Source organism: Sinocyclocheilus grahami, unplaced genomic scaffold (genome assembly GCF_001515645.1).
Source record: "Sinocyclocheilus grahami isolate Dianchi unplaced genomic scaffold, SAMN03320097.WGS_v1.1 scaffold51.1, whole genome shotgun sequence".
NCBI classification, from domain to species: Eukaryota; Metazoa; Chordata; class Actinopteri; order Cypriniformes; family Cyprinidae; genus Sinocyclocheilus; species Sinocyclocheilus grahami.
Genome location: NW_015505230.1, coordinates 1618202 through 1638473, shown reverse-complemented (window position 1 = coordinate 1638473; position 20272 = coordinate 1618202). Strand labels below are relative to the sequence as shown.

The 20272-nt window shown below is 36.4% G+C and overlaps 2 protein-coding genes and 1 pseudogene across 4 annotated transcripts; 1 reads left to right on the top strand and 2 right to left on the bottom strand.

The window, feature by feature from the left end:
• Positions 1-509: 509 nt before the first annotated feature.
• On the bottom strand, positions 510-2477 carry LOC107583229 (3-oxo-5-alpha-steroid 4-dehydrogenase 2-like). Its single transcript, XM_016269376.1, has 6 exons — positions 2455-2477; positions 2194-2357; positions 1988-2089; positions 1128-1278; positions 664-766; positions 510-612 (listed from the first exon to the last, which is right to left on the bottom strand). The coding sequence occupies exons 1-5, from the start codon at positions 2475-2477 to the stop codon at positions 700-702; spliced, it is 507 nt and encodes a 168-aa protein (XP_016124862.1). The 3' UTR covers positions 510-612; positions 664-699.
• A 4165-nt stretch (positions 2478-6642) lies between these two features.
• LOC107583191 (presenilin-2-like) lies at positions 6643-15772 on the top strand (annotated as a pseudogene).
• Positions 15773-17626: 1854 nt separating this feature from the next.
• dpy30 (dpy-30 histone methyltransferase complex regulatory subunit) lies at positions 17627-19992 on the bottom strand. Of its 3 annotated transcripts, none has more exons than XM_016269316.1 (5): positions 19773-19992; positions 19399-19439; positions 19240-19287; positions 18935-19086; positions 17627-17846 (listed from the first exon to the last, which is right to left on the bottom strand). In XM_016269316.1, exons 1-5 carry the CDS (start codon positions 19780-19782, stop codon positions 17774-17776), a joined length of 324 nt encoding a protein of 107 aa, XP_016124802.1. In that variant the 5' UTR covers positions 19783-19992; the 3' UTR covers positions 17627-17773. The 3 variants fall into 3 exon arrangements, with proteins under 3 accessions (XP_016124802.1, XP_016124804.1, XP_016124805.1); XM_016269318.1 differs by lacking the exon at positions 19773-19992 and adding an exon at positions 19554-19761; XM_016269319.1 differs by lacking the exon at positions 19773-19992 and adding an exon at positions 19582-19761.
• Between the last annotated feature and the right edge of the window lie 280 nt (positions 19993-20272).

Below are 20272 nucleotides of genomic sequence, written 5' to 3'. Positions count from 1 at the left end.
GTGCATTTGCTGCTATTCATTTTGGCACGTGGCTCCTGCAGAAAGCGATGAAGAGTTCGGTGCAGACTGAACGGCAGCTCAAACGCAGGGATGAGTAAAAGCAAATAATTTATGCATTTGAGGGATTATGGGGGTTGTGTGTGGTTTATTACAGTTAATCTAAGTGCTTTGTTGTCTGTCTAGTGACAAATTAAAAATACACACTTTGCTTCTGATGCACACATATGAGACAATGTCATCTGTGGATATCATTTGAAAGTAATATTTTTTTTTAATTCTGAAAGTGGATGTGTTGCTAAGAAATTCTGAGTGGATGAAGCATTTAATGAGGCCAAAACATACAGAACCACTTGAGTTCGCTGGACTTTGAACAGCAGCGTTGCATGTTTTGTGTTTCATGTTTCTTAAGCACCTGTGACACTCGACCAGTTATGGTCCTTTGATGAAGTCTTTTATGATAAGACTGTGCAAATGGGAATATGTTTATAAATGACCATTCTCCGCTATGCACAGATGTAAACATAGGTTTTTAATGGTGTATTTAAAAAAATAAATACAATATTTCAGAAATGTTCCCTTTGGGTGTGAGTAGGACTTGCAGTAGCAACATCAGCACGTGCAGAATCTTAATTCGTGCTGTGTTTAAACTTGTTTTCGTGAGCTGGAAATAGTTTTTCTGCTTGTAAATTTCTGACTTTGCTATAGCAGGAAAGGGATCACAGCCTTTCTTGATTTAGGGTAATCTTTAAATTTCTCCAAGTAATACCTGTGAAGAAAACAAAGCATTTACTTCCAGGTTTGCAAAAGGCTTCATAAAAACATAAACCCTTTATTATAATCCAGAACATAACTTTGTGTACCAGATGCTGGATTCCTTACTTGAAATGAAATAAAATAGCAAGCACCATTAAAAGCTAATGCTGGTGTGCCCTATTGAGCAAAAACATTTCAATTCAACTTTTTATCAGTATTTTTTGGTTTCAAATCAGTTATGTTTATATTTAAAAATACAGTAATCTAAAGCAGGTATCTTTAGAAGGCTGCATTTTGGAACAGCCTTCACATCTGAGTGTGAAAGTGTAGGGCCCTCACTAGATTTCGGAGCAAAGTTTGTGTCAGGACAGCACCTGTGATGGTGGTAGGCTCGAGGCCCAATGGAGCAGATAGTGAATAGAGCAAAGGAGAAAGCAGGAAAGGACCAGCAGGCCACAGCGTATCCACACCATTCAACGATCTCCCCAAAGAAGTTAGCACCAGAGACCAGCTCAAACATTCCTCCTGAAGAGAACACAATGCGAATATTTAGTGCAGAACTGAATTCAGGAATAAGGAGGTTCAGTCTCACTCAGATCAATCTTTTTAAGAATATGCCTGGGTCGTATTACAACTCCAAAATCAAAATAATATTTTGAGACCCATGAAGAAATTTTTTTTTAAATTACTTTTTAAAAATTTAAATATGATTAATGTTTATATTAATTTCATACAATTATTAAAATGATGTATTTAAATTAGTATGTAATGTATATGTGTGTATAGATACACACAGTATAGTAAATATATACATTTCAAATTTATTAAAATATATTATAAATGTATCATATATTACATAAATATTATTAAATTATAAAATGTTATTATTAATTTCTTACTTTCCCCCATATAATTAGCTGACCGAATATATATATATATATATGTGTGTGTGTGTGTGTGTATGAGACCATAAAGAAAAACAACTTTTATTAAAGTTTTAAAAATTATTAGTATTTATATTAATTTATTATAATAATTATTAAAATTATATACATATAAATTACTATTTATTATGCTATATCAAATATGTGGTCATATATCTATAACATTATATAATAATAAGTTATAATTATATTGATTTATTTTCTTACTTTTCCCCCACATAATTATCCATGAATCCATTTGACTGAAGAATATAACAACATAATTAATCTCATCATAATCAAAAACTGACCTCTAGGGATTTTATAGCTGACCTCTCCTGGTTTCCTCAGGTTTCGTAAAATATAGTCGCTGTGGATGTTGATGGCCATTCCAGTGAAGAACATCAACAAACCTGGAAGAAACATTCATTGAGTGTTTTTACACTGACATTCATTGATTCAAATGAATATAGTTCATCAAAAAGATCTCATTGTCTGTTAGCAGCATGTACAGTACCAGTAATGAAGCGTGTGTCTCTGTGCCATCCGCTGTGGTACTGAGTGCAGTGGAGCATGTGGTGACCCTGCAGAAAACCGTTCACAGAGCAGAAGACCACCGCACTCACCACAATGTGCAGAGGAGACGGCCGGCCTTTAGTCAGCAAGGAGAATACAAAAGTCCTGCAGGAACACCAAAGAGTGTGAGGAAACCGAGAAATCAGATATGTTTTCTGCTTTATATTATCGTCTTGTTTAATGGGATTTTTCTCGGCTGAACTTGTCTCCTTTCCCTTTTGTCATTGTGCCATGGGAGAACAATAAAGGCAATTTACTCAAAGAGGCTTCTTGTTTTCTGTGTTGTATCAGGAGCCAGAATAAAAGATCCAGATAAGCGAATGCCTTCTTCCCCCAGTTTGATAGTCCAATGCAACATAGGATCTACACAACACATAGGTTTTTACTGTATTCTAACTGGTGTCTCAAACCACACTAGTATTTACTCAGCTTGCAGAAAAGCTTAACTTTTCATGTGGCTTTTTTATTATTACCACCTCTGTTTTGAGTGGTTGTCAGTGTATGTTAAAGGTATGCCTAAAAGATTGTAGTACTTCAGCAGGTTGGTATATTAACATTATATTAATGAAACATTATATATTAATGAAATATGCATTTTTGTTTGACTGTTTACTGTACATTTAAGCTTAGTCGGTAAAACCAAATATGTAACGTTCTGGCAACCACAGCTGCTGTTTTTCGTGTCTGTGGCAGGATGTTTATTTCAAGTAAATGTAGTGCGTAGTGAAATGACTATTCTCTCTTATGCTGTTTCAGCAGAGACTTACAGGATATGTTTGCAGAAAACGGTATGTTCTGATTTGTAGAGATTTGATTTGATAAGCGTGGTGTAACAAGATTATGTAAAGATTTTTTTTTTCATCAGAAATGTGGCTAAAAATAGAACTGAAAATTAAGCAACCTGACAATTAGGCAAGTCAGTTGCAAGTCACTCTTCAGCCATCTTGGTAATTCCCCGGGCCGCTGTTTTCTGTGTTTAAGCATGCAAGCACAGTCCTGTCTAACTGAAGTGGGCAAACTTAAATAGTGTTATTTACATAATGGCATTTAAAAAAATTAAATGACAGCAAGGAATACAGGAAATATTGCTTCTTTAGCTCAAATCAGCATGTAAACTGTATTTTTCAGACTAGCCAAGCTAATGAGGATGCATTTCAAATGAAAAATGAGATTAGAGAAAGAGGTACAAGGTTACCATGGTGCAATTCACCCTTCGCTGGGAGTTTGATTGACAGGCGAACTGACCAATCATACACTCTAAAAAAATGCTGGGTTAAATATAACTCAGTGCTGGGTTAAAAAGGGACAAACCCAGCTATTGGGTTGTTTTGACCCAGCGGCTGGGTCAAAACACCCCAATAGCTGGGTTTGTCCCTTTTTAACCCAGCGCTGGGTTATATTTAACCCAGCATTTTTTAGGGTGTAGCGTCGAATTTGTCATTTTGTCAACCAGACAGGAGAACAGATTAACGTCGGTGGACCTGAACTCTGACTTCATATCCTCCCTTACGTGTGTTGTTACAAATGATTTTTCCTTCCTGTTCATTCTACTGGACTGAGTTGCACCATAACTGAAAAAGAAGCTCTGCCTGTACTCAGTTATCTAGAAACCTGGCTAACGACATTACCAGCTCAAGTTTGAGAATTTGTACTTTAGACATCCAAAGTACATTTGTGCAGGTCATCATGTCTTTATGCCACTTTGTCAAATTATAAAGACGGAGGCAGTATATTTCAAATATAGTCGCAGCTGGAGATGGACAGTCCTAACTCAAGTGTGAAAGCAGATGGCAATCACTACACAAACAGCTATTTTCAAATACCTAACTGTTATAAAAATCAGCTTAACAGTTTTAGGTGACAGGTGTCAGCCTGCCAAAAGAAAAGGGTTAATTTTTCACGTATAGGCTAATATATATTATATTTTGACTATAGACTTTGACTCCAGCTATTGGGTTGTTTTGACCCAGCGGCTGGGTCAAAACAACCCAATAGCTGGGTTTGTCCCTTTTTAACCCAGCGCTGGGTTATATTTAACCCAGCATTTTTTAGGGTGTAGCGTCGAATTTGTCATTTTGTCAACCAGACAGGAGAACAGATTAACGTCGGTGGACCTGAACTCTGACTTCATATCCTCCCTTACGTGTGTTGTTACAAATGATTTTTCCTTCCTGTTCATTCTACTGGACTGAGTTGCACCATAACTGAAAAAGAAGCTCTGCCTGTACTCAGTTATCTAGAAACCTGGCTAACGACATTACCAGCTCAAGTTTGAGAATTTGTACTTTAGACATCCAAAGTACATTTGTGCAGGTCATCATGTCTTTATGCCACTTTGTCAAATTATAAAGACGGAGGCAGTATATTTCAAATATAGTCGCAGCTGGAGATGGACAGTCCTAACTCAAGTGTGAAAGCAGATGGCAATCACTACACAAACAGCTATTTTCAAATACCTAACTGTTATAAAAAATCAGCTTAACAGTTTTAGGTGACAGGTGTCAGCCTGGCAAAAGAAAAGGGTTAATTTTTCATAATTTTAAGGGGGTCTGAATACTTTCCGTACCCACTGTATATAGCCTAAATAATAAATATGCACGGTAGGCCTACACACACACATATGTAAACAAAAACTTATTAAGATTAATAGTTTGACAGCATTGCTTTAAAGACCGTTTCCACCACTGAATAAAAAATAAAAAAGGTAATTGCGACTTTTTATCTCACAATTCTGACTTTTTTTCTCATAATTGTGTGATACAAACTCACAATTCTGACTTTTTTTCCAGAGAATTGCGTGATATAAATTGCGAGTTAAAAAAATCATAATTGTGAGATATAAACTCGCAATTCTGATAAATAAAGTCTTAAAAAATTTTATCTCGCAATTGTGATTTCATATCTCGCAATTGATATCACGCAATTCTGAGAATTGTGAGATAAAAAAGTCGTTTTTTTTTTTAATTCAGTGGAGGAAACGGGCTTCCATAAAATACACTCTCAAAAAGCTTAAAAATCTAGAATTTCTGCTATTTTGTAAAGTATGAGGGAAGAAATTGGGGAGCTAATTTCAAAAAGAAAAATTGGAAGAAAGACACAAAGGAGAACTTGACTAATTTTGCTTGAGAATGAAAACTTTTGCATACAATATAAAGAAGTTGGCCATGTATTCAACTGATAAATGATCAGGGTTCTCTTAATAAAAAGCAAGAGTAATTATTTCTGTTGGGCTGAAAATGAAATGTATTCTTAATAAATGTCGATTTTTTTTTTTGTGCATAAATACTTTTTTTTATAATTATTTTGTTTAAAGGGGTGCTATTATGCTTTCTCACTTTTTCAACTTTAGTTAGTCTGTAATGTTGCTGTTTGAGCATAAAAAAGATCTGCAAAATTACAAAGCTCAAAGTCCACTTCAAAAGGAGATATTTTATTAAACAGAAATCACTTTTCAAAAACTACAACGAACGACTCGTTTGGACTACAACGATATCACAAAGATCGACAAATGGGACGAGACCTGGTTGAGCTGCACTAGAGAAGGCAACGAGTGTTATCACTATGTCAGAGACACGCTAGCTTTCCCAAGGCAGACGAACTTAGAGTGGTTACAATCATCCAGGTTTAAATCGCGCTCAAATTGATTTAATTTTGATGTAATATTTACACTGAAGCTCGTAGGCGGCTGTGGTAAGGGGCGTGACATTTCCCGACCAGGCGCCGAGTTGCTGCCAATCACAGCACACACTGGCCCAGCTAACCAATCACAGCACACACTGGTCCAGCTAACCAATCACAGCACACACTGGCCCAGCTATCCAATCACAACACACACTGGCCCAGCTAACCAATCACAGCACACACTGGCCCAGCTATCCAATCACAACACACACTGGCCCAGCTAACCAATCACAACACACACTGGCCCAGATAACCAATCACAGCACACACTGGCCCAGCTAACCAATCACAGCACACACTGGCCCAGCTAACCAATCACAACACACACTGACCCAGATAACCAATCACAACACACACTGGCCCAGATAACCAATCACAACACACACTGGCCCAGATAACCAATCACAGCACACACTGGCCCAGATAACCAATCACAACACACACTGGCCCAGATAACCAATCTCAACACATTTTGTGTTTCAGAAGGCGGGCCTTCATTTGATACAGGAACTATTCGAGCCGTTCATGCCAGGCTGGGGAGAGAGGTGTTGTAATAATGTAAAATATGTGAAAAATAATGTGTTTTTCGAACAACCTAGTATGAGAGCCTGTTCTAGTACACCCCCAAAACAAAATCAAGACTTTGTAAAAGAGCATAATAGGACCCCTTTAATTCAATGCAATAATAAATAGTGGTCAGGGGACGTCACGCGCTCGAGCGTCACGTGGGGCGCCGAGGATCAGCTGATCGGCGTCACTTCCTCATTGAGATTCGCGATGTTTTGACGGAGTCCTGCAAATATCGCCGCTGGATCGACATTCATGTAAATACTGTCGCATTTGAAGGTATTTCATTCTTCTCAGCTGTACGCTTCATCAGATGTGGTTTTACTTCAGGCGCGGGGAGGACCTGGGTTTGATGTTGGGCAGTCATGGCTCATGATAAATGCTTTGATCTGGGTTTGTGGAGTATTATTAGAATATGAGAGTATCGTGAGTAAGAGCAGGTGTATTACAGTCATTATGAGTGGGGGAAGCGCGTGTATTTGTCCCAGAGATTATTTTTCGTTTTTAAAGATCCACGTTTTTTGTGTTTTTAACCTGTAATCCACTTCTAGAAGAACAGTGGTACTATCACGGTACAATGTCAGATGCTAATGTCATATTAACATATGATATGGAAATCTAGCCGATACAGATGGATATTGTAAATATATGTTCTTCTGTGTGTGTTATAAAAGTGTTCACACCGAAGCTCCAATCTGTAATATTTCATCCTCAAAAACGTGACTAGAGAAACATGATCTATCAGTTACTGACTTACAGTTTACTTGTTTCTAAAGCAGATTTCACAAGATTATTAACTTTTTTTAATGAGTGTATAATTTCAGTCATTTATCAATTATTGGCCATAACATTCAAATGATTAGTGCATCACTAAAAAGCACGCCAAAACGGTTCAGTGACCAACTTAGCCACAGAAAAAGTTGAACAAGCCCTAGTTTCTGCTTCTAATATTAATTGATTTAGGCAGATGCAGAAAATAATAAAATACAGATAATAATAACAACATTTTAAATAAATGCTGTGATTGTGTATTATGTATTGTGTAAAGAGAAGTTTTCCCCACATTTTTTAAATGTCTTTTTAATGCTTTTATTGTCTTTTTTTTATATAATTTGCTATCATTCTTCCCCCCACAATTTAAATGTATTTTTATAGTTTTTAAAATGATTTAAGAATTCACATTCCATAATATTAATGTTCTTCTCATATTGCTTTGTTACTGTTCTCATACAGCAGGATGTGTCAGTGCTGGGTGCTAAAACTGAAAAAAAAAATGCAGTTCAAAATGAAGGCATATTTTATACTAAATGAACACAAACATATTTATAAATAATTTAATGAATTTATAATAATTTATGCATTTAGCAGACGCTTTTATCCAAAGCGACTTACAGTGCAGTGCATTCAGGCTACACATTTTTTACCAGTATGTATGTTCCCTGGGAATTGAACCCATGACCTTTTGCGCTGCTAACGCAATGCACTACCACTGAGCCACAGAAACATCTATGGATAAATATAACCATACATAGTAATAAACAGCAATATTTACTTGCATATGTTTTTTACACCATTTTAAAGCATGTAAAAAGTCACACAGAGATGAGTTTTAATGAGTTTTGAGTGGTGATGCATATGAATTTTATGTATTTTTATGTAAAGCCACTATACTATAGTATTATCTTTTTCATAAACCATGATACTTAAATGCCATGAGGCATTACTATCATGCTAAGGTCCACAAAAAATATATTTATGCATTAAATGAATATTCATCTGGCGTGATGTGTTTGTTGCAGCTCTGGGCATTTGGCTTCTGTCACCTTCTCTTCATGAATACCTCGGACAGTGAAGAGGACTCTTACAACGAGAGGTCTTCTCTGGTCCAGTGCGAAAGCCCTACCATCCCCTCCTACAACCAAGATCATGATATGTCTCTGCCCCAGGAAACAGACACCAAACGGGTAAGTGGACATGAATTCTCCTTCCTCTCTTTTGAAAGAACTAAGCTTGATGTGTGCTAATATAGAGTTGTTACTTTGCATCCACAAATCTCATTTTTCGCATCCTCATCTGTAATTCGCACAGCGGCGGCCGGTCAGCTCAGGTTTGGACGTTTAAGGGCCGGTGGAGCGAGAGCGAGAGCGAGCGTCCACTCCTGACGGAGAGGAAGAGGAGCTGACCCTCAAATACGGCGCTAAGCACGTCATCATGCTCTTCATCCCCGTCACGCTCTGCATGGTGGTGGTGGTGGCGACAATCAAGTCCGTCAGCTTCTACACGGAGAAGACCTCACAACGGCTGTATGCACTCTATTACCTCAAAGTTCAGCCAAAAATGAACAAATCTCTCATTAATTATTCATCCTCATGTCGTTCTAAATTTACATGCTGTTATTTTTCCATGGAACTGTTTCAAAAGGAGATTTCAAAAGCTATATTTCATCTTAAAAAAAACTAAAATATCAGTGTTATCAGCCATAACATTAAAATAATTATTGTCGAGCACTAAAAAAGCACATGTCGGAGCATGATTTAACAGTTTTGTACCCATCTTAGACAGAAAAAAGTTAAATATGAAAGTATCTGCTTCTAATATTAACCGATTTAGGCAGATCCAGATAATAATTTTGCTGTAAGTTTGATTGCATCATATAATAATTGCTGTTAATAGTGTTCATCGTCTGTTTTATTACGTCTTTAATTGATTTTTTCATACATTTCTGCCATATGTACATTAACTGACAGTCACCACTGATAAGCTACCACTAAATATTGTAGAAACGTAATTTTCTGTAAAGTTGCTTTGCAACGATTTGTATCATGACAAGCGCTGTACAAATAAACTTGAATTGAATTGACAATTTAAAGAAATGCTATTATTGGTACGATAATACGATATACGATATTGATATGCTGAGCATTATGTAATGAAAAGTAAAATGTTTTTTAACATTAATTATTAAAAAAACAATAACAAAAACATTTTTTAAAGAAAGCAGTTGTTCTGTTTTACTGCCTTGGAAATTTTTTTTTGTTATTTTTGTTTTTTTAATATTATGTCTAATATAATTTTCACTTTTTTTAATGCAAAAAAAAATTATTTTGTTTTTCAATTTCTTTCATTTAGATTTTTTGTTTTTTTAATACTATTTTATTTAATATTATAAAATGTGAAGAATTTCCGTTCCACAATATTAATATTCTTATATTGTTATGCTATGTAGGATGTGTCTCAAAAAAAGTAACAGCAAACAGATTTGAGGGTGAATGAATGATGACAAGAGTTTTCTTATTTGAATCAATCCTTTACAAAGAAGCAAAAATGTATGAAGTGAAGTCATGGTTTGTGTGTGTTTTGCAGCATCTACACTCCGTTCGAAGAGGATCCGAACTATGTCGGTCAGAGGCTCTTGTACTCGCTCCTCAACACCATGGTCATGATCAGTGTCATTGTCGTCATGACGATAATACTGGTGGTGCTTTATAAGTATCGCTGCTATAAAGTGAGATCCTCTTTATTACTACAACACTACTCTGGTCTTGTTATAAAAGTCCTTGCTGTATTTTCTGAGAGGTTTTTATCTGTGTGTGTGCAGTTCATTCATGGCTGGCTGATTCTGTCTTCACTGATGCTGCTCTTCTGGTTCAGCTTCATGTATCTGGGGTGAGATTCTGCTGAGCTTTGCTTTCTTGTAATATTGTTACTGTATGTAACTGATCTCTTTCAGCTGGATGTGTCGGTGCAGGACGATATAGCTGAAAACATTTTCTTATGAATTAAAATACATTATATTTTGAGCCTTTCAATAGGGCTGCATTTTAATCGTGATCACAATTTTTGTATAATCGCCTCCAATACAATTTTATTTTAATAGAAATAACATTAACAGAATTTGGAATTAATATAATGATTATGATTTTCGCTTTTAGCTTTTGAGAGAAGCTTCTTGGTTTGACCAGTTTTCATAATATAGAGAGTGTGTTAATGTATGTGATAAATATAATAAATCGATGAGGTAAAATAAACTTAATGTAGGAGCTGACATTCTGTTGATTTGTGCAGTAATTCTGAAAAAAAAAATGTAAAAAGAAATGTCTCAAGTGAGATCAGTCGTGATTAATAATTGTGATGTAATTTTTGAGCCCTACCTTTTGATGCTATTTCATGCATCTTAATATGTCCTTTAACTTGTTTAATGTTAAAAATTCAGTTCTTAAAGATACAGAACTTTTTTTTTTGTAGCGGCACAGATATTGCAAATGTCATTTTTTTTGTCACTGAAAATGCTCATATCTGTGGGATTAGTGCACATGATTTTTTTCACTATTTGTGTGTTTATTTTCCAGATCTGATAGCGGTGCTGTGTCCGAAAGGCCCGTTGAGGATGCTGGTTGAGACCGCGCAAGAAAGAAACGAGCCAATTTTCCCTGCGCTCATATATTCATGTATGTCTTCAAAAATGAAACCCAGAACATAACATACAGCATACAGACTCACAACATTTGGGATTGTCTATAAATGACGCTAGTTTGTATTACCACATGGGTAATCAGCTAGTTTAATCACTTTAAGTCCAGTCTAGATAGGTTACGTACTAATAAAAGTTTCTCTTTCTCAGCTGCCATGGTTTGGATGGTTGGAATGGCTGATTCTAGTAATCCTGATTCCGGTGAGCTGCATTTTTTAGTTCTTTACTATAATTTACAAGCACTTTACTAATATTTTAGTACTTTTTACCAAGACCTTTAAATGCTTTGTGTAGAAAGTGGAATATAATACCCTGTAACCTAGATAATGGTGAATAAGCTGTTGTTGTCCTCTCAGCTGATGAAAGGCTGCGGAATGAGGGCGGAGCCCTGGCACAGGAAGGGGTGGAGTCAGAGGATGATGCGGCTCAGGGAGGGAGGCGGCGGTGTTCAGCAGAAGAGGACCTTGAAGAAGACCGTATGTGGTTTCTGTGACTACAGCCTCGGTGTCATACAGATCATATTCTTTGCTTATAATACTTCTCATATAAAACATTAGGGCTCATATGTAGAGAATGTCCGGTGACAATGAGGTGAACTAGTTAAAGATGCCCCAGGGAATCAAAGGAAACCTAACAAACAGGGTTAACTATTTTTCATTCTAGTGTCATATGCTAAAATGCCTGTTGGTTGGCTTTCTCACAGGAGGGGTGAAGCTGGGGCTTGGTGATTTCATCTTCTACAGTGTCCTGGTGGGAAAGGCGGCTGCCACCGGAGGAGACTGGAACACCACACTGGCCTGTTTCGTGGCCATTCTCATTGTGAGTAGCTCAACTAGAGTGTGAGATCCATCATGTACAGACTAACAAACACTGATGTTCAAAAGATTGGGGTTTGTAAGATTTTTGAATGTTTAAAGTCTCTTCTGCTCGCCAAGGCTGCTCTTGCTTGATCAAAAATACAGTAAAACACTGTTTTCTATTTGAATATATTTTAGAAAGCATTTTATTTCTGTGATGCAAAGCTGAATTTTTTTCAAAACCTAACAAACAGGGTTAACTATTTTTCATTCTAGTGTCATATGCTAAAATGCCTGTTGGTTGGCTTTCTCACAGGAGGGGTGAAGCTGGGGCTTGGTGATTTCATCTTCTACAGTGTCCTGGTGGGAAAGGCGGCTGCCACCGGAGGAGACTGGAACACCACACTGGCCTGTTTCGTGGCCATTCTCATTGTGAGTAGCTCAACTAGAGTGTGAGATCCATCATGTACAGACTAACAAACACTGATGTTCAAAAGATTGGGGTTTGTAGGATTTTTGAATGTTTAAAGTCTCTTCTGCTCGCCAAGGCTGCTCTTGCTTGATCAAAAATACAGTAAAACACTGTTTTCTATTTGAATATATTTTAGAAAGCATTTTATTTCTGTGATGCAAAGCTGAATTTTTTTCAGCATCATTACTCCAGTCTTCAGCGTCACACGATCCTTCAGAAATCAGTCTAATATGCTGATTTGCTGCTCAAGACACAGTTCATATTAATTAATGTCAGAGATATTACCTGTCATTTTTAAGATACCAAGTAAAACTTTAAAGGAGACATTTTATGCCCCTTTTTACAATATGTAATATAAGTCTCTGGTGTCCCCAGAATGTGTCTGTGAAATTTCAGCTCAAAATACGCCACAGATAATTTATTATATAATTTTGAAAATGCCTATTTTGAGTAGAAGCAGAAACGCGCTGTTTTTCGTGCCTGTCTCTTTAAATTCAAATGAACTGCTGCTCCCCGCCCCCTTTTCCAGAATAAAGCTGCGCCATTACAGCTCGGACCTGCTTAAAACATCTGTTTTGGTTCTGATTATCATGTTTATCGAGCTGAAATCATGCGTTTTAAACCACATGAGTTTAAACTTCTGGTATATGGTTTTCTGAGAAGCACACAGACAGAAAGCGGCTGTCACAGCATGCGAGTACTAAACTAAATTCTCATTCACACGTTTACGTTAAAAACACACATGAGTTACAAAAACAGTTATGTCTGTGAAGGTAAACAGCTGGGAAATAAATCACATGTTTATTATAGATCTGTGTGGCAGCTGCAATATACAGTAAATAAATCAATAAATACACTGCTCCCTTTTCTCCTCTGAGTCTGAGACTGTAAACAGTGTTCTGTGCTCGTCTGTGCAGCAAAAGATAGAACAGTTAGCATGTTTTGCTCAAAATTTTGCCATGGCATTAGAGCTGGTACACCATTGTCACTTGCAAAAACACAATAAAGGCGCCGTGGGTGTAAACTTACAGATTAAGGGGTGGCAATATTATAATGAGATCCCTTTGCCACGTTGTTTTCTCAGACGCTCGCAGAAAAAGGCTTACCAAAGCAAAGTTACTGGGTTAATCTTTTTCACGTTTCCTTAGTTGGTAGATGCACCGGGGACCTGATTATAGCACTTAAAACTTGGAAAAGTCCGATTTTCATGATATTTCACCTTTAAAGTTAAAATGGAAATGTTTTAAAACAGATAATATGCGCTGCCATTTTTTTACATTTGCATTTAAAAGTTTTAATTTACAATAACACCTTTTGTAAGGATGAGCCTGTAGCGAATCAGCTCATGGGAAATATGAATAATTAACCATAACTAGTTATAATTAACTATTCATATTTTAGATCCACTTTTGCCATGGCATTAGAGCTGGTACACCATTGTCACTTGCAAAAACACAATAAAGGCGCCGTGGGTGTAAACTTACAGATTAAGGGGTGGCAATATTATAATGAGATCCCTTTGCCACGTTGTTTTCTCAGACGCTCGCAGAAAAAGGCTTACCAAAGCAAAGTTACTGGGTTAATCTTTTTCACGTTTCCTTAGTTGGTAGATGCACCGGGGACCTGATTATAGCACTTAAAACTTGGAAAAGTCCGATTTTCATGATATTTCACCTTTAAAGTTAAAATGGAAATGTTTTAAAACAGATAATATGCGCTGCCATTTTTTACATTTGCATTTAAAAGTTTTAATTTACAATAACACCTTTTGTAAGGATGAGCCTTACAGAGAAAGGTCCTCATTCACTAGTAAGTTCGGACAGAAACTTACTTGGAAGTAGGTAGTTCACAGCTAAATTTAGTAGACACACTATTACAGGCCATTAACTAGTTAACGGTAAAATCTGTAATGGAAGGAAATCCCAACATCCATCGTTACAAGTTTAAATATACCTGTACTTTTCTATTATATTAATTATATTATATTATATTAAAATACCTATACTTTTATAAATTATTAAATATAAAATGTTAAATACTGAAAGTATTGATAAAAATAGTTTCATTTAACTAAACATTGACTGATGTACACAATAATTGTTTGTGTCTTTTTATTGTTGCCTATGTAGACAGCTCACTAGGTTTTGGAACAGATGTTGCTGATGTTATGTTGTATCGTGGTTGTTCTGCAGGGACTGTGTCTGACGCTCCTCCTGCTGGCCATCTTCAAGAAGGCTCTGCCGGCTCTTCCCATCTCCATCACCTTCGGCCTGGTCTTCTACTTCTCCACGGACAATCTGGTACGGCCCTTCATGGACAGTCTGGCAGCCCACCAATACTACATCTGACAGAAACCCACTGACACACCAAGGACTTTATCAGAACACAGTCTTTACGTTTCAATGAGCTTCAAACGTTTTTAGTTCCTATGAATCTGCGCAGGTTTCTAATATTTCTGATACGCTCTAGGTGAGTGAATGAATGTGCACATCAGCTCTTTAGAATATATACAGTGGTTTTACTATTCTTTTGTACTTACTGACAAGGTAAATGAAGGCTCTTTTTCATAAATAACAACTTATAAAGAGAAGAACAGATTGCTGCTAGATTGAGTCGTGAGACAGAAGCCTGTATATGTGGCCTACATGCAGCTGATGCTCCGTGTGAGTGGTTACAGTATAATAAACTAATCACACAAATAGTTTTTCCTGCATACTTTCATTCTTAGGGCCCTTGAAATCATGATTTTGGCAAGCAGGATATGATCCTGGATCAGCATATTTGTTGGACCTACATAGGGCTGGGTGGTATATTTAATATTCACAAAAAGATACCATTTTAATGCGCCATTTATTTGTCATTTACAATTACATTACATTTCACAATGTTGCATTTTGGTTGCAGCACATCAGGAATCACACCTAAAATTGAACACGGTAACTATTCAAGATTGCTAAAAATGATTGGTACCAAACCGCAATCTTGAGAAGTTAATTTAATTCATAAAGACTTTTGGAAATTATGTGTTTAAGTAGCCTCCGAAATAAAATTGTACTAGAAAAACCAAACAGCGTTTGTAGAATGTTTTGATAAGTTTTAGTTCAATTATAAGTCCTGCGACTGAAGAGTGTTAATGCAGAGATGTTTTAATAGTGTTTCTCATTTACCTCTGTAGCAAAAAATGGCATTAAGTATATTTTAATCAGTTTGAATTGTCGACTTCACTAAGTTAATTCAAAAATATTCTGTGATATTCATGCATGACATTTTTTCATGTATTATGATTTAGTAAAAATACATTGGTAAATATTGCTGTTTATTGCTATACTTGGCAACAGTAATACTTTAAATAACATTAATTAGCAAAGAGCAATACATTCAAAATTTATTCAACTTAGTTAACATTAATAAATATACAACTATTCATTGTTAGTTCATCTTAGCTCAGGCCCATTAATTAATATGAACAGAGACAACGTTTGATTTTAATTGTTTCAGTAAATGTTTCTATTAACATGAACTAATATTAATAAATGCCTTAGAAGTCTTTTTCATTGTTAGTTCATGTTAACTAATGTAGTCAATGTAATCAACAAACCTTATTTTAAAGTGTTACCCAAATTCATAAATATCAAGATATAAATTGAATAATGCCAAATGTCTGTAAAATATACAAAAAAATTGGATATATTTGATATTTCCTAAGCTGTATCACCCAGCTCTAGTCCTGAAACATGACCAAAATCATAGTCACTGATCCAACACTTTTTGTTTTTAATATTTTGATTGAAACGCACATTTTGCAGGTATCAGTTTACGAATTTGACCAAGACTTTGGTTTGCATTTATCTACAAACTCTTGCAGACACGGTCCAATTTTAAAACAAGTACACTGGGAACGTATATCTAGGATTTCTTCTAGACCCATATCAGGTATGCCAGCTCTTAGAAATTGTTGGTGCCTTGCTTTGTTGTTTTTCTGTGCCATCGAAATTGCACACGAGAGCTAATGCACTGGAGTTGCAATATGTTACAGAGACGGAATTCTTTTACTCTAGTTTACCAAGTTTCAGGTCAATAATGTATTTTTCTTGTTTTTCACAGCATCCTCAGTTTAACATCATACTCGATGTAAAAAGTCATCTATAATCTTAGTATGAATTTTCTCAAGCTGATTGAAAACATGTTGATCATATACTGTATAGTGCTGAGAGTCATTCGCTGTAAGATGCTCCTCTCGGCTTTATAAATGTGTTCCTTTTTTATCAGCTGTTACCTGAATGGAAACAAACCACTGCTATCACACGTTTTTATACTGCTTTACGAATATAGAGACCTTTCATGGACATGGTGATTACAGCTGCTTGAGAAACGGATGTGCTTTGAGTGGCTTAGGAATATTTTGCATATGCTGAGAGCGTTTAATCTTTATACTGAAGAAAGAAATTATATTTACTACAGATTAAAATTTTAATTGTTTTTATATGTTCACAGTTAAAAGGAATCGTTTCCCTTTCTCTCTCGTTTTTGTTTGTTATTGTCATGCACAATGCTTGGTGTCGTGTAATAATAAAATATCAAGCAAAAAAGTGGGAATGAAGGATTTTTCCTGAGCTGGAATTTTGTATATGCCAAGCCAATTTAGTGTAAGTTGTAGCTGCCTTGTCAATTACCAAATAAAGAAAAACCACACTAGTGAAACATATGGCTGCTTGAACATTTTTATTAGAGCTTAAAAAACTACAAACAAACAATTTGAAGAGTGTGACACCATTACATTTAAGTTCACAACACAAAACAAAAAACTGAAAGATTTAGGATTACATCGCACGCTGTGGCTTTAATTCCGTTCCTCAAACTGGGACTTGTTCTTCAGTAAGAATGCAGCTAAAAACTCTATGGGATTTGGAGGCCTGAAGGAAGATAGTGAAATTAGATGCATGAACTTACTTGATGCAAGGAGGAAATTTTAATTCGATCAGGCTAAATAGTTTCATTATTCATTCACAGAACTGTTTACATAATGTGTAGTTTCAGCATTAGAAGGCATTTAAAAAAATTTCAAACAGCGATTGCAAATGTACCTTTGCTATTTTGCATATGCTGAGAGCGTTTAATCTTTATACTGAAGAAAGAAATTATATTTACTACAGATTAAAATTTTAATTGTTTTTATATGTTCACAGTTAAAAGGAATCGTTTCCCTTTCTCTCTCGTTTTTGTTTGTTATTGTCATGCACAATGCTTGGTGTCGTGTAATAATAAAATATCAAGCAAAAAAGTGGGAATGAAGGATTTTTCCTGAGCTGGAATTTTGTATATGCCAAGCCAATTTAGTGTAAGTTGTAGCTGCCTTGTCAATTACCAAATAAAGAAAAACCACACTAGTGAAACATATGGCTGCTTGAACATTTTTATTAGAGCTTAAAAAAACTACAAACAAACAATTTGAAGAGTGTGACACCATTACATTTAAGTTCACAACACAAAACAAAAAACTGAAAGATTTAGGATTACATCGCACGCTGTGGCTTTAATTCCGTTCCTCAAACTGGGACTTGTTCTTCAGTAAGAATGCAGCTAAAAACTCTATGGGATTTGGAGGCCTGAAGGAAGATAGTGAAATTAGATACATGAACTTACTTGATGCAAGGAGGAAATTTTAATTCGATCAGGCTAAATAGTTTCATTATTCATTCACAGAACTGTTTACATAATGTGTAGTTTCAGCATTAGAAGGCATTTTAAAAAATTTCAAACAGCGATTGCAAATGTTCCTTTGCTATTTTCCTTTTTTTTTGGTAGGGCCTTTGAAAAGGTTTAAAGGAATAATTAACCCAAAAAAGGAAATTAGCTGAAAATGTACTCTGCCTCAGGCCATCCAAGATGTAGTTTCTTTCTTTCTTCATCAGAACAGATTTGGAGAAATGTAGCATTGCATCACTTGCTCAGCAGTGGATGCTCTGCAGTGAATGGGTGCCGTCAGAATGAGCGTCCAAACAGCTGATAAAAACATCACAATAATCCACACCACTCCAGTCCATCAACTGATGTGTTGTGAAGTGAAAAGCTGTGTGTTTGTGAGAAACAAATCCATCATTAAGATATTTTAACTTCAAACTTCTGGCTTAAATATTGTCTCCGTCATAAAGCCTGCTTCTCTGAATCGGTAGAGAAATATGCACAGATCAAGCACCGTTTTTAAGCGAAAACCATCCAAAACAGCTTTAAACAAATATGTCTGTTGATTTTGATGTGAGAGACAACAGTAGCTGGACTTTTCACTGGAGAAAACTGGATTATGGACTCATATTTTGGCCAGATACTACGGTTAAAACGCCTTGATGGATTTGTTTCTTACAAACATGCAGCTTTTCGCTTACAAGACGTTAATTGATGGACTGGATTTGTGGTGTGGATTACTGTGATGTTTTTATCAGCTGTATGGACTCTCATTCTGACGGCACCCATTCACTGCAGAGGATCCATTGGTGAGCAAGTGATGTGATTAGGTTCATTGTTTTGATGAAGAAACAAACTCATCTTCATCTTGGATGGCCTGAAAGGAAGTACATTTTAATTTTTGGGTGAACCATTCCTTTGAGGCAATCATAATCCAAAAAAAATAAAATCATGTTCATTTAGTTTTGTGTTTGGAATGAACTTAGCAAGAAATCTGTGCACTGATGCAGACCTTTCCTTGGCCAGAACTGACAAGCCCTGCAGGAGAATAGGAACCACAGTCTGATCCAAGTACGCTCGTGTAGGAAGGGTCTGCAGGGTCTGAGGGTCCACCTTCTGTTTGGTGACTTTTTCAGCGGTTGTTTTCTCATTCTCCACTATTCTCTAGAGAAACACACAGAAGCAGTTATAACTTATAATACAACCATAGAAGAAAGGCTTTATTCACACCGCAGCCAACGTTTTTTCAAATCCAATCTTTAAGACTGTCAATATAAATTCCCAAAATTGAAAAACAAAGTAGTACTGATGTTGTACCTGGATGTTTTCAGTGAGGCCATATTCTGCATGAGGATTTTCTGGTACCTAAAAGAAACAAGAAACACAATGGCAACAACTGATCGTGGCAATCTGACAGTGCTTTACTTGTATTGAAGACAGAATCTTCCTTTAATGAAATCGTGTAAGGCTGCTCACAGGAGTGTGTCCCTCCATGCTCTGCTCGGCATCAGTGTGTTCTGTTAGGATCAAAATCAAACCATTAAGCCACATTGACATAATAAAACAGTCTGGCCTCACTGAGCAATTACCATAATGATAGGTTTAGAAACTCACGCACAGCAGTAACTTACACCCGTATGTGCATATCTGTAAACTCACATACTGCAGTGAATGGCGGGATTCAATGGGCCACTACAGAAAAGCTCAACGCTCGCATTAATGCTCATAATCAGAGAGATAACTCTTGTTACAGTATCTGAACGCTGACTAGGTCTAGAACTACAGAAAATATAACCACTGCACAATTAAACAGAGCAAAATAAACCACAAAGCTCAGAAACAGCACTTACCGTCCGCCATATTTGTTGTTGGTGGTTTCTACGCAATTGACGTTGCGCATGCGCAAATCGTACGCTTGAAAGACGCGAGCGTAGGTTCTATAATGGGCGAGGCCTGATCTAAATATCATGTTTTAACTATTTACAGTGTATTTATGTTGCGTTTCTTAGTAGTATCATTCAGGTGTAAAGCATTTTCCAAACCACTGATGAAGAAAAACGCTAACGGGTGTGGTTGCGCGAGACGGAACTTTACTCCGCGATTCCGGGTTGCCAGGTTTTCACAACAAAACCCGCCCAATCAGTGGCTAACTGTCACGTTACTGGGGTCGCTTCAACCCGCGGCAAAATCACGGACTTGGCAACACTGCGGCGATTGTGAAGGTGGGCCAATCACTATCGTTTGATCGTTTGATCCATACAAGATATGGATACTCTTTGTAAACACGAAAGAAATAATAATAAATAAACAAATAAAATAATCCATATTAACGTAATGACAGAAATATGAG